This window comes from Trachinotus anak, unplaced genomic scaffold, assembly GCF_046630095.1.
Source record: "Trachinotus anak isolate AG129_WGS33_773 ecotype Australia unplaced genomic scaffold, CSIRO_AGI_Tana_v1 ptg000007l, whole genome shotgun sequence".
In the NCBI taxonomy this organism is placed as follows: Eukaryota; Metazoa; Chordata; class Actinopteri; order Carangiformes; family Carangidae; genus Trachinotus; species Trachinotus anak.
Window position 1 is genome coordinate 8,430,728 of NW_027273858.1, and position 12,676 is coordinate 8,443,403.

General features: G+C 41.5%; 1 protein-coding gene across 3 annotated transcripts in view; it reads left to right on the forward strand.

Moving 5' to 3' along the window:
- The window catches only part of ank3a (ankyrin 3a), a 93,845-nt gene that overhangs the window by 54,181 nt on the left and 26,988 nt on the right, over positions 1 to 12,676 (forward strand). Inside the window, exons 23-30 of one of the 3 annotated variants that reach the window (XM_071480258.1) lie at positions 394 to 466; positions 662 to 718; positions 4,997 to 5,120; positions 6,692 to 6,703; positions 9,077 to 9,164; positions 10,068 to 10,118; positions 10,878 to 10,987; positions 11,863 to 11,895. In XM_071480258.1, coding sequence (XP_071336359.1) covers positions 394 to 466; positions 662 to 718; positions 4,997 to 5,120; positions 6,692 to 6,703; positions 9,077 to 9,164; positions 10,068 to 10,118; positions 10,878 to 10,987; positions 11,863 to 11,895 — 548 coding nt within the window. Of the gene's footprint in view, positions 1 to 393; positions 467 to 661; positions 719 to 3,705; positions 4,478 to 4,996; positions 5,121 to 6,691; positions 6,704 to 9,061; positions 9,165 to 10,067; positions 10,119 to 10,877; positions 10,988 to 11,862; positions 11,896 to 12,676 lie in introns of those variants that run through there. The other 2 variants (XM_071480260.1, XM_071480259.1) reach the window with 2 other exon arrangements.

The following is a 12,676-nucleotide window of genomic DNA, read 5'->3' on the forward strand; positions in this document are numbered from 1 at the left end:
GTATCATTACTGTGACAGAGGCCACGCATAAGATTCAACGAAATGCCTGTATTAGAGAATACCTGTGAAGGTCACACTTCACACTAGTTGTAATCTAAGTCCTGAGGTTGTTATTAATTGACCACAGTTGTCTTTAAAATATTTATTAAACTTCAGGTGATGTAATACTTTCTTCAGTACTTCATACTTTAATCTTCAAGATAATCTCCTTGATTTTGTTTGGGCAAATCAGTTTCATAGAGTTTTAAAACATGAACAGGGAGCTGGTAGGAACTCTGGGAAGGTTTGGTCACTTTTATTACTTATAGATTAATAACTTTTCTTTTTAAGATCTGTTTTATAAGAATATAGAAGTGAATTTGTTGAGCTGCTCTTTTCTTTTCATATCTGCAGAGTGCGTCAGAAAAACACAAAATCAATGTCCCAGAGACCATGAATGAGTTCCTCGACATGTCAGACGATGAAGGTATGTGAAAAGTGATTGTTTTTATCCTGCTCATTTTCAACCATGAGGTATTAAAATTAAATAACTGATATTTGTTTGACTTGTTTTTAATATCGATACCTTGCATGATTTACACACACATGTGACTGTGTGCTATGTGATGTCATTTTCATTAACATGTGCATGTTTCACTGTATGTGTATCCAAATCACACAGTCCAGGCCAATGTGCCAGAAATTCTCGATGAGGAATCTTTATCTGATGTTGATGAAGGTATTTGTCCCATTTGTTTGCCTCCACCGTTCTGTAGTTTGTCTGTCGCACTAGAGCAGAACTAACCCGCCTTGGTGAAGAGCTAACCTTTGCTATTCTACCACTCAGCTTTGCTGTTCATTTTCACGAGAAAGTCTTCCGGCGAAATCAGGATATACTCTCCCAGCATTCTTTACTTTTGTTTTTATGCTGTTTAAAGTACTATGAATAAGACAGATATCCCATTGATGTAAAATTATTCTCATCTCATAAGATCGTCAGACAGAGGTGGGGTGGGTTGTTTTTGGTTTATTTACTATAATTCAAAGCCTGCCATCACCAAACAAGGAAGAAAGCCTCAGTTATTTCCATTGAGTGTAACAAATCCATCAGCAATCATTAATTGTTTGAGCTGTTTTATCGTTAAATCTGGCCTTGGTCTTCTGGCAGCTTTGAGTGTCCTGTGTCTGTTCACAAACTGACACAGCTATTTTCACTGCAACTTAAAAAAAAAAAATATTTTTAACTACTTGCACACCATAAATCTCACAGTGCTCTTCATCAAAGACACCTTGCGAAGTATCATCCTCACTTCAACCCTGCAATCTCTATGAAGAGGTTGCCGTAAGAAAATGGAAACAAGGATTTTATTACATAACAGAGTCACTAGTAGAATAGCTGCTGTAGCACTACAGAGCTAAACAGCACTGTCAAGCTTATGGTACGGGTCACATTGTTTCAGGCTGCCCATTTCAGTCATCTGTCCTTTGTTTTGGAACCACAGAGCCAACAACAGGCCTGTAAAATTGATGAGCTTGTTCATGGACTGTTGCTTAGGCGACAGCCGGCGAGGGGGGGGTAACAAGTTACGTGCACACACATATCAGGTGAACATGGACAAGTTTGTACTGAAGCTGTATGATAAAGAGCCTCGTTGGCACATCTATGATTCGGTGTATTGTCACCACCACACAGGAATTATAAATAAAAGTATCCATGGCCTCATGTGCTCAACATAAACTGTTTATACTATGTGCATAATTCATCCACATTGCGCTTGTGCAGTGCAGCCCTGATGTTCACTTTGCCCAATAGTAGCTTTACTAGATGGTCAGCAGTTAGCAGCTGCCGTCAGGCCCTCCTTTGTCTTTTTTGTTTTTGCTGTGTGTGTGTGTGTGTGTGTGTGTGTGTGTGTGTGTGTGTGTGTGTGTGTGTGTGTGAGAAAGAAGTGGTAAAGAGTTTCCACATCTCTCTTTAATCCTATATGGGGAAGGCCAATCCTATTAAGCTGTAGGTTGAAGCCATTGTGACGTGTGTGTGTGTGTGTGTGTGTGTGTGTGTGTGTGTGTGTGTGTGTGTGTGTGTGTGTGTGTGTGTGTGTGTGTGTGGCCTGCCTGTGCAATCACACACTCATCTCATGCTTCCTATAAACTACTATAGCCACTAATTGTATCATCTTCAGATAACAACTTAACTCCTTGTTGTGCTCTGCTGTCATCACAGTTTAGAGTGTCTCCATAATCCCTACAGCACTTGCCTGAGAGGATATTATTACTACAGGTGGTGTTATGTGTCCTGAACGTCTTTAACCGTCAAACACCTCTTGCATAATTGCTCTAAAAGTCCTTACTCTTGTGCAAGTTTTAGTCATTGTGTGCAATAGAAGAAGGAAGAACCGGACAGAGAAATGTTGCTCAAGAATTTTTTTTAAATGACAAAATGATGCATTATATGGTTATTTCATCATTATTGTAGCCTCACTCCCAGTTTGACACCCAGCCAGGCTCCCTCAGTGATTTCCAACATAAAGGGAGAGAAGTATGAGGAGTTTTCACTGACAGTTTTTCTTTTCCCCGTCACTGTCTCCACCACTGAGGCTCCCAGTCAGCTGACTGTGCTCTCCACAGGGCGGTAAACACTCCTAGCACGGAGGTTGTTGTCGATGCCGTTGAGCCAGGGACGCACCGAGACTTTCTCTCTTTAAATCCAAGGAGATGAGCTTTTTTTGAGCCGCCTGCAGGAGAATTAACCCCGGCGTGGCCGCCGATGTCAGAGGGTCAGGAGTTTTGCTGTTCCTCCTCAGCAGCGTGTCTTGTTTTGCAGCAAGGAGACGCAAAACGTAGAGTTTGAGTTTTATTTCTGTGCGGAGAGGAGGCGGCAGGGATGTGCGCACCAGCAACAAAAGCGCAAGTTGGTTTGAGTGGAGTTAAGTGCGTGGGGTGAAAAGACGAGGGCAACATTTTCCACCAGCACCAGAAGCACTGAATGGACTACTTGATAGTCTTCACCTCTCTCTGGATTATCTTTTCATCCTTTTTTTTTTTTTTAGAAAGATAGAAATAACTCGGGGAATATATTAGAGGAATCGTGATCTGTGAATATGGCTGAGCTGGACAGAGGTAAGTTGAGCATCAGGGGGAGTTTCAGTTCGGTGTTTTGAAGCCCGTGGTGTAAAAAGACACAGGATCTACTGACAGTGACATGGTATCTGAGGAGAAATTTGTATTGATTTATTGATTTATTGATTTATTTATATTTCTCCTTCATTGTTTTTGGTTTTTGTTACCTACCAGTGACTGGATGGATTTCAGTTCAGTGAGCATTTTATAGGCTATTTAGTTTTTTATTTTTTACTCACGATGTCAGAGAGAGATGACTTTGTAATCCATGTTTCGTGTTCATAATATACCCTGTGCGTGTGTGCGTGTGCGTGTGCGTGTGCGTTACAGCAGCGGGAGCCAATCGTTTTCCAGTTGTGTAAAGTCAGACAGAAACAGCTAGAAAACACAGGAAGTTAGGTGATCAATTTTTACCATCAGAATAAAAGCGTAGCATTTCCTAGAAAAAAAAACCTCCAAAACAAATCTAGTATATGTTAGTTTCCTTCTTCTTGAGTGGATGAAAGTTTTTTTAATTAATGGCTAAAGTGGTGGCACATAGTGTTTTATTCTGTGTCAGTGTTTTAGAATAAAAGCACCAGAGTCAGGGTTTTGCTCTGACATCCACCAGTGACTGAGATAAAAAACTACACTAAATGTGCGGAGATAACAGTTTCTCAAGCAATTAATGTCACAGTGCTTTCATAACTGGAATCATGTGCAATTTGTCATTACGCTCTGCACTTGTCATCGTTCTCTTTTACTGATGAATACAAAATGTTTGCAGCTTAGTTGGGAGTCCTTTTGGGAGTAGGAATTAAAGTGGTAAAAGGGTAAGCAGAGAATGAACAGAGTTATTAAATAATGTACTACACTTCTATATAAAACAGCTCTTGAATACAATGGAAAAGAAAATTAATGTGTCAAGTGTGGATTTATTTGGCTGCACAGAACCACTGTGTATTAGTAGTCTGTAGGCCTAGATTGAGGCTAAATGATGGTAAATGTGTTTCTGTCTAAACCAGAAAACCTATTGGAAGCATGGAAATGTAACCACGATCACAATATTTCTCTAACCTCAACTTTTTAGTGAGTAATCATGAATGCTAGGTGCTGGCTAATTTCATTGTGGAGGGTGACTTTTGCCAATTAAAACCATTTCACTGCTGGTTTTATTTTGAAACGCGACACCGGAAGCGCGCACTCTTTAATTTCAGCTTGACGGTGGTTCTGGTGTGTGATCGGAGTGCGGCAGTATTGAAGGTAGGGGGAGGGGCTGCGGTGAAGGAGCAGAGTGTTGCAGGCAGGACAGAGCCGGACATGAGGGAGAAGGAGAAACGCTGTAGCCGCTCCGCCGGCTTCATTGACCGGCGTGTCATCGTCCACCGGTCCGCCGATCGAGGTGCGCTGCGGTCCTGCACTTTCTGCTTATTCTCTGCGTATTGTGCTCAGGCTTTGGTGGCTGCGCTCTGTCTTTGAGTGTTGTGAAAGGAGCTGCGTTTGGTTTTACAGGAGAGCTCCAGATATACCGCAAAGTGGCTTTGCTGCTGCCTCTGATGGCATTTTCTCTATTATTTATACTGTGACTGTCTAACCTCTAAAACAGCCGCTCATCCGCGCTGCTCAGCGTCTCGGCTTCATGTTGTTGTTGTGCCACAGTCAGGTGAATAGACAGAAAGAAAAGTTGCAGTGGGCTATGCAGTTGCAGTGAGGTATGCTGGGTTTAACGACAGAGTGGTGCTGATAAATTATCCAAGGCCTCCTCTAAGTACCATAATCAAATAAGTGAGAGACTGATGTCGGCAGTGAGGGCTTGTTTTTCTTTCCTGAGTTGCCGCATCGCCTCTCTCGTCCCGATTGGGTTTTTTTTTTTTTTTTTTTTAGTTAACTGGAGGATTTCATGATTTCATCCCTCCACCAGGTGAGGATGCGATGACCGGGGACACAGACAAATACTTGCGGCCTCAGGACCTCAAAGAGCTGGGGGATGACTCTCTCCCTCAGGAGGGGTACATGGGTTTCAGCATAGGAGCTCGCTCAGCCAGGTAAGCACTTGTCATTTTTATTAGATACATATGAAAATCAATAATGTAGTCAGGTGAGGTGCTGTTAACTATTTAGTCCTATTTGTCTTTATAATATTGAGGCCAGATTTAGTTTCTCTATATTAACTGAAGTAGGTGACATCATGTTTGCCATTGATGCTGTGGCAGTTCACCCTATGTGCACAGATTTATGATGCCATATCTGATATGTTTTTTTTCTAGATTGTGCATTGTATGTTGGACTGAAAAAGATTATATAATGGGCAGGCCCTCCATCATTCACACAAACTGAGACCCAAACACACACAAACAGAATAATTGAATTTGCCAGAGAAAGCAGCTGGAAAGTTGCCATCTAATGATTCAACCTGACAAAATGATTCAGCGTTTTGTGTGCCCTCATTCAAAGCCATGCAAAGATTACGAGTGGTTCGTAGTATGACACAAGAGATATAAGATGTATCTTTGAACTTTGATGCCTTTGATAATCTCATTGAACAGCTGACAGGCTAACAGGCCTCACCACAGCCTCTGATACTGAACAAAGTATGTAGTGGAAAACTGGCAGGCCCCACTGAAAACACATCAGCGGCACACAGGACAAGTGTTGTGCAGCCCCAGAGTGTTCTGTCGCCACACTGACAGATGGCAGATGCACTGTGATGGTTGGATTGATAAAAACAATTACACTAACTGTGACAGGAAGCTGCTAACATCAGCGGCAAACAAGGGAAACACTGAGTTCAATGGAGAGATGATGTAAACAAACCTGCCTGATGAGGCTCCTGGGCCAACATTGGAAAAAAAAAGTTTTGATAGAGTTCACAAGTGTAATTATGTGAATTATTTGTTATTAGTTCAGAATATTAACAAGGTAATAAAATACAAGAGGTTGGTGAATACATTTAAGGGTTTGAATCATGAGTGATTTGTAACAACTGCAAAAATGTGGGCCTTTCTGAGCTCAACTTGAAATGCCTGTGGACTTTCCATTTAACAGCAGTGTTACTGTTTATGATTTATTGCTCTGCTTACAATCAAAAGAGATAGTGCTATAGATAAGGTTTGTATCATTATAGCTTATGTCACAATTATTCGTGTGCTTATCTGGAAAAAACAGATACTAAAACTGTTCCTATTTTACTGCTGCTTTTCTGTAATTGTATATACAGTAATAGAGCAGTTTTAAGCTGAAAAAGATTTGAAAATTGTTGACATGTCTCTTTGCAGGAGTGTGAATGTAATGCTGTGAAAAATCAAAAATATGTGATTGATCAGTGAATGCATGATGCTGAGCAAGCTCTTTTATTTTCCTTACCTTTCCGTTTATGACATCGACATTGCATGGTTTGCTTTTTGACTGGGCTGCATACACACAAACACACTCAGACTCATGTAAACCTAGAAACATTTGAGCCTAGTTGTTTGCAACCATGCAAAAGCACAGCATCAATGTCATATGGGGAAGAACAGAAAGCCACATCATGCTTCAATGTCTTCAAAATGCTTTGCTTTTCACTCTTCTATTTTGTTCTTTTCCTTGTTTTCCTGCACCCTGTCCCTCATTCTAGCCCTAGAATCAGGTAAGAAAAGAGTAGTAGTAGACCCCTGAACTACTGTTTAACTCCAACCCTAAATCCATGAAACCTCTAACCCAAACCATGAGTCATCCATTGTACATTGGCGTCATCCAGTGTTGCCGTTTCGATGTCTGTGGTAGTTATGTTGTTGTTGTTGTTGTTGTTATGTGTTGAGATCCATTTTAGCCGATCACCCCTCGCCTTATTTTCTCACCCGTCTGACAAAAATCATCATATCTGCAAAATGAAAATGTATTTATGTTTTTACTGCAGGTGTGGAAAAGAGGCAGTGTTGCTTGGAATTGAGAAAATAATCCCCTAACTTTTTTTGATGTGGCTTGTTCTTAAATAGCACTTTATCTCCATTTTTGTTGTGCCACCAAGTGTAACTTCCAGGGATTTAAAGCATCGTAATCCATCCTTTTAATTCACCCTATTCACGCGTTAGTAATTGGAGATGCCCCATTATTATCCGGGATGATTCTGGAGTTTAAATCATTGTTTGCAGAGATGGAAATTGTGTGGCCTGAGATTTCTTGCGAGCATTTAGAAATCCTCCACATACATCAAAGACAGACACTCGGCTACACATACACAAATGCATTCATGCATGCACATGGACATGGACAATGACTCTCTCTGAGTCAACACAGGTGCCTTCCTAAAAAAAATAGCACCATTGGTATATACATGGAGATTAGAAAAAAGAAACAAAAAAAAAACAAATAGTTTGGTTATAGTGGAACTGTAGTTTACAGCAAGATAGACTGGTTGATGAACAGGGAAATGAATGAAGTGATGTGGATAGAGGAAGGAGGGTGACAGAGAAGGATAGGATAAGAGGATAGCGGCAAAGTGGAGAAAAAAGAGTTCCTTTAAGTGAATTATCGGGTAAACTGCACAGTAGAGTCATCAGAACACGACTCTGAAATTGGGACGGTAGAGAGGGGAAGAGATGATGGGACAAGCGTTATATAGAACAGTGCTGGTATGTGCCATGACGAGCAGAAAAAGATGACAGAAATAACGAGAGGAGAACAAAGAGGAAGGAAATGGAAAAGCACGGGTGTTTATGGAGGAGAGGAGGATGGACAGAATGAGAAAGAGGAAGAAGCTATATAGAACAAACAGAGTCCTGGTGAGAGCAGAGGGGGTAGTGGGGCGGGGGGTGGGGGGCGGGTATGCCAGCGAGTTCATTCAGGCTGTACAGAGTTGCTTAGTAACTTCGATGGTGGGGTAGGCAGGCCGTGCTGAATAAAGGGCTTCTCTCTGTGCTGAATAGTGTGCCCACTCAAACACGCTGAGCTCTGCATTTTCTCCCCCTCGCTCACTGCCCCCCCCCCCCACCCCACCCCTCTGCATTCACACACACACACACACACATATAACACATCGATACACACTTACAGTACACATTCTGACAAAATAAGGCGCAGAGTTGTTGGCTTTGCCACTGGGATTGTGTCATTTTGCAAAGCCCCCCTACAAAAAACACGCTCATCATATGTTATTCAGCTGCCTATACACACAAATGAACATGTTCGAAGTGTATGTACAGTGACTATGCATTTACACAAACATTTTAGCTGTTCTCTGCTGATCAAATCCCTGTAGGAAAAAAATAACGGCACAAGACAAAAAACCCCGAAAGGAATCTACAGCACCGCATTGAGCCTGAGAGGCTGCAAAAATAGACACACGTCACCACACACACAGCCATAAAGCAGACTGCAGTGAGACAGATAGAAAAGACCAGCTTCCCTTTTGTATTTGGCTGCTCTGAAACAGGTCTGGGTCAGCTGCTAATCTTAGAATAAAGCAATGTCAGTCTTTGAGCTTGAGTCGGATTTAACAGTAAATCTTATTTCTCTCACTGTCATTGATACAAGATTTGCACAAAGAGTTTTTGTGGCTTTCTGACTCTCACCTGCCAGCCAGGTGTGTATATGTACAGTCCACTAATCTGTCATGCTCCATCATTTAGACCAACTTAGTTACATCCGTGTTCCACCGACCACACCTTCATATAGAAATGTACACAGCAGCCGTCTGTGTTTTCTCAGTCTACCTGCTTCTCCTCTTCCTCTTTCCGACTATCTCTTAATGCAAACACACTGACCTCACTCTCATTTCCATCTCTGAATAACCTGCTGCAGTATCTTATCCTTCTTCAACTGCGGACTCTACCATTTCTCTCTATTTTCCACGTATTACTTTTGGACTCTCTCTGTCCAGTAAGTAAAATCCTGGTTCCCTGGAGGTTGCATATAGTAATGGATTCCTTGCTTTTTGTTTTATGTTGTGTTCCCCTGCCCGTCATTTGTTGTTGCCCGCGGCGCTGGGTTGCGTGGTAACATGTAGCCTCCGCTCCTTCAGTTCGGATAGGTCCAACACACTCAACCGGAGCTCGTTTGCACGAGACAGCATGATGATTGAGGAGATTCTGGCCCCCACGAAGGACACAGTAAGATCCATTTCTTGTTACCTTCATCATCCTTTGTTTCTTTTCTTCACTATTTGTCTTTTCTATACCCAACCCTTTTCTCTTTATCTCAGTGTACGTTCACATTTTCTTTCCATGGTATTAGCTGTCTGTTTTTCAAGCTTTACTGTCTCTTCCTGCTACATCTCTTACTTTCTTCTTTACACTTTTGTCCTCTATCTTTCTGTCATTGGCTTGGTAAAAAAAAAAAAAAAAAACAGAGGCTGGGTGGAATTAAAGCAAGGAGCAGGGAGGCTTTACTTGTCTAACACAAAGGTCATAACAGAAGCAGTGTTGATGCCTTGCTTGCTTTTGCTAAAGTGCTGAGGGTGAGTGTATAGCACCTTGACGAAGAGTTTATTCAAACCTAAGGGCTTTGGGAGGCCCCCTTTGCTTTCTCATGGAAAACTGCAGTGCTCTGCACGGCTCACCCTGCCTGTCCAGCGCTTGTTTTGGTGGTCAGGAGCAAAAACAGAAACTGTAACCTCTTACTTTATAAACAATATTAGTAATATAACCTGCAACTCCAAAGACAACATTACCCAAGATCTCAAACTATACATGGTCAAAATATGCACTGTTTTGGACTTCTACTTTGTCTTATGCCAAAGAGCTTTCCATTAAATTGGTAATATATCTACTTGAAACTATACATGAGGTCCGATCCTTTTCTTCTCCTTGGTGATATTTTTCAGTGCTATCGTACTATAATCTGCCACATTTGATAGATGCTGTCTCAATTACAGTCACATCTGCTACAGTGGGATAGTTTGAATTCAGATGCCTAAATCGTAGTAGCATCTCACCCTCACAGAGATAGAAGATTGAAATTGAACCCTGTAGTGAAAAAATGTGAATTTTGAACCGTCTCTCTTCTCCCCTAAGCTTCAGAGTGTCTGTAAAGACATTTCCTACTTGGTTGACCCACTGAATAAGGTATAAAGTGTTCATGGATGTGACTCAATCGTCAGTTCTGTTATTTTTCAGTCACTGTCACAATGGTTCAGCTCCCATTTCTCCTGAGTTCTGGTCTTTGTGTATGTGTTTGTTTTGGGTCCGTGCCATTCTCATCTCATTCATTACAGCTCGTCTGTGTCTCGTGAACGGCCGTTCCCATGCTACTTTCAGTGTACATAAGTTCCCATGATTCAGTGTTTACATAATTGTGGCACATTATATTTGCACGTTTCAATGTATTTCAACTGCAGAGTTACAGAGACACATTTACTCTGTTGTTTTTGTGTCTTTTTGTCCTGATTATGGTGAAACTGTGAAACAGTAACAAAAGTTGTTGAAAGATGAGCGAAGAAGCAGTAAATGTTATCAGCTCATTGCTCCACACCATTCATGTCTTCAGGACTGTGAAAAAAAGAAAGGAGGGTCAAAGTTACCTGTTATATCCATGCAGAGATTAATAATTAGCTTTTTTTTTCTTCTTAGTGTACCTCGTTCCATCTATCGTCTATTTTCTGGTTTCTGTACTTCATTCTTTTTATCTATATTTATCTGCTGCTGATTTTGTCACCTCCTCCGTCTTGACTTTTTCTTTCTGTCCTCCTTGTTCTTCTCACCCCGTCTTCACCTTCCTCACCTTCCTCCTTTTCACCTCACTCTCTATCTGCCTGTCCCCCACCCTTAAATCTCCTCTTCCTCTGACTTATTCTTCTTCCTCTCTTCACCTCTGTCTTCTTCCAGCATCTGGCTGTGACGAGAGACTACAGCTCAGAGTGTATGCGGCGCTACAGCTGGACTCCAGACACCATGGACCACAGCCACAACACTGTGTCCAGCCCCATTCACTCTGGGTAAGAACACCTGTACTGTCTCATCTGGTCTGTCAAGATACATTTACCAGAATACACACACATGTATTGCGCACACAAACTCAGAATGTGTATACAGACGTATATACTACATGTATATCCATGTATATATTGCAGAAGTCACATGTTTTATATTCTTACTGCACAAATCGGTTGTATTGTCTTTTCTTCTTCTCCTAAGAGTCAATATTCAACAAACCTTGCAGAACCGATGCAGACAAGGTGCAGGGCTGTGGGATTTCTGCAGTGCTGCTACTGTACACATTACATTACAGCAAGAAAAATACACACTCCATCCTCTAAAGCTCTCATGTCATACCATAGGTCTAGAGACATGGTCCAGAAGTCACCCCCATGTTCGCTGATATGCTGTAGTTCTATCATCATAGAAACAAAGCACATGCTCTGTGTGAGCTCATGGCACGATGGCTCCAATGTTTCATTTGGTTGAAGCCTGATAACATTTTGCTCTCGTGTCGTTCACATACTTTGAATATATGATGCTATAAAATGTTAAGTCTGCTCTAAATTAATGACGCTGTCTTTGCACAGAACTTAACTTTGGTGTTATAGTCAGAAATGAAGTACCGGGATCTGTCATATCCAGTTTTGGTTCTTTTTCTATTTTTGACTCATTATTGCGCTTTGTGCGTTTGTTGTCTGTCTATTTATATATTATTTTTTTCATTGTCATTTTGTCCTCAGTGTCTCTCATGTTTTCTTTTTCCCTTTATTTTTAACCTGCCTTTCGTCTTCAGTATTTATTACAGATCCTAACAGTGGTTGTGAAACTTTGATACTAAAACTAGGTTCTGGGGGTTTGCCTCCTGCATTGTCTCCATGTGTTTATTTTGCAGCTTCTCCTCCCCGCTCCCTCAGTATGACTCCAGGTGATGACTGAGTTCGCTGCTTTCACCCATGATGCCGCAGTGATGTCACCCCTCACTCCTCCACCTCTGTCTCCCTCTCATCTCGCCACTCTCTCTTCTCCTCTTAGCCTCCTCTGCTCCTCCAGTCTGTGCTTGTCTCATCTGTGTGGTCTGGTGTTCCATTTGCACTGCCTCGACGTTAGAAGTGTATCGTCAACGTGTTTTGGAGTGTTGACATGCCACCTCTCTCTCTCTCACAGTTTCTTTCTCACAGTGCACATTAAGAATAAAGCCTTACAGGGATTCTGCTATTTACATTATCGAGAAAAGCAGCTATGTGGTACATAACACAGCAGATGTAGTGGAAAGAAGAGCATCCCTTCCTCCATCCTCACTCTTTACTTGTGTTAGTGATTATACTAATGGGATGCCAAAGACATGCTCTTAATTTGGAGAATGGGACACATTACACATTAATCACATTAACCCTACCTTGGTGAAACATCTGTGCAGGTGTTTAATATTTTATCACTGAATTCTGCTTCAGAGGAACTGAAACGTTGGCAACCATCTAACCTTTAGCCTCAGAACTGGAAACTAAACTTCCTGCACCTTCATTAGCACCCTGTTTAGTTTCAGACTGTGTTTAATGTTCTAAATTGAGGCAGATGAAGGTGAGAACTTCCAACTTTCAGAACCTAAAAGCACCTTTTTTTTCTTCTTTTCTATCATACTGTCTCTCGCTCTTTCTCTAGTTTTGTTATTTCCCTCTCTTTTCCTTACTTTGTTTGGGTGTACGGTG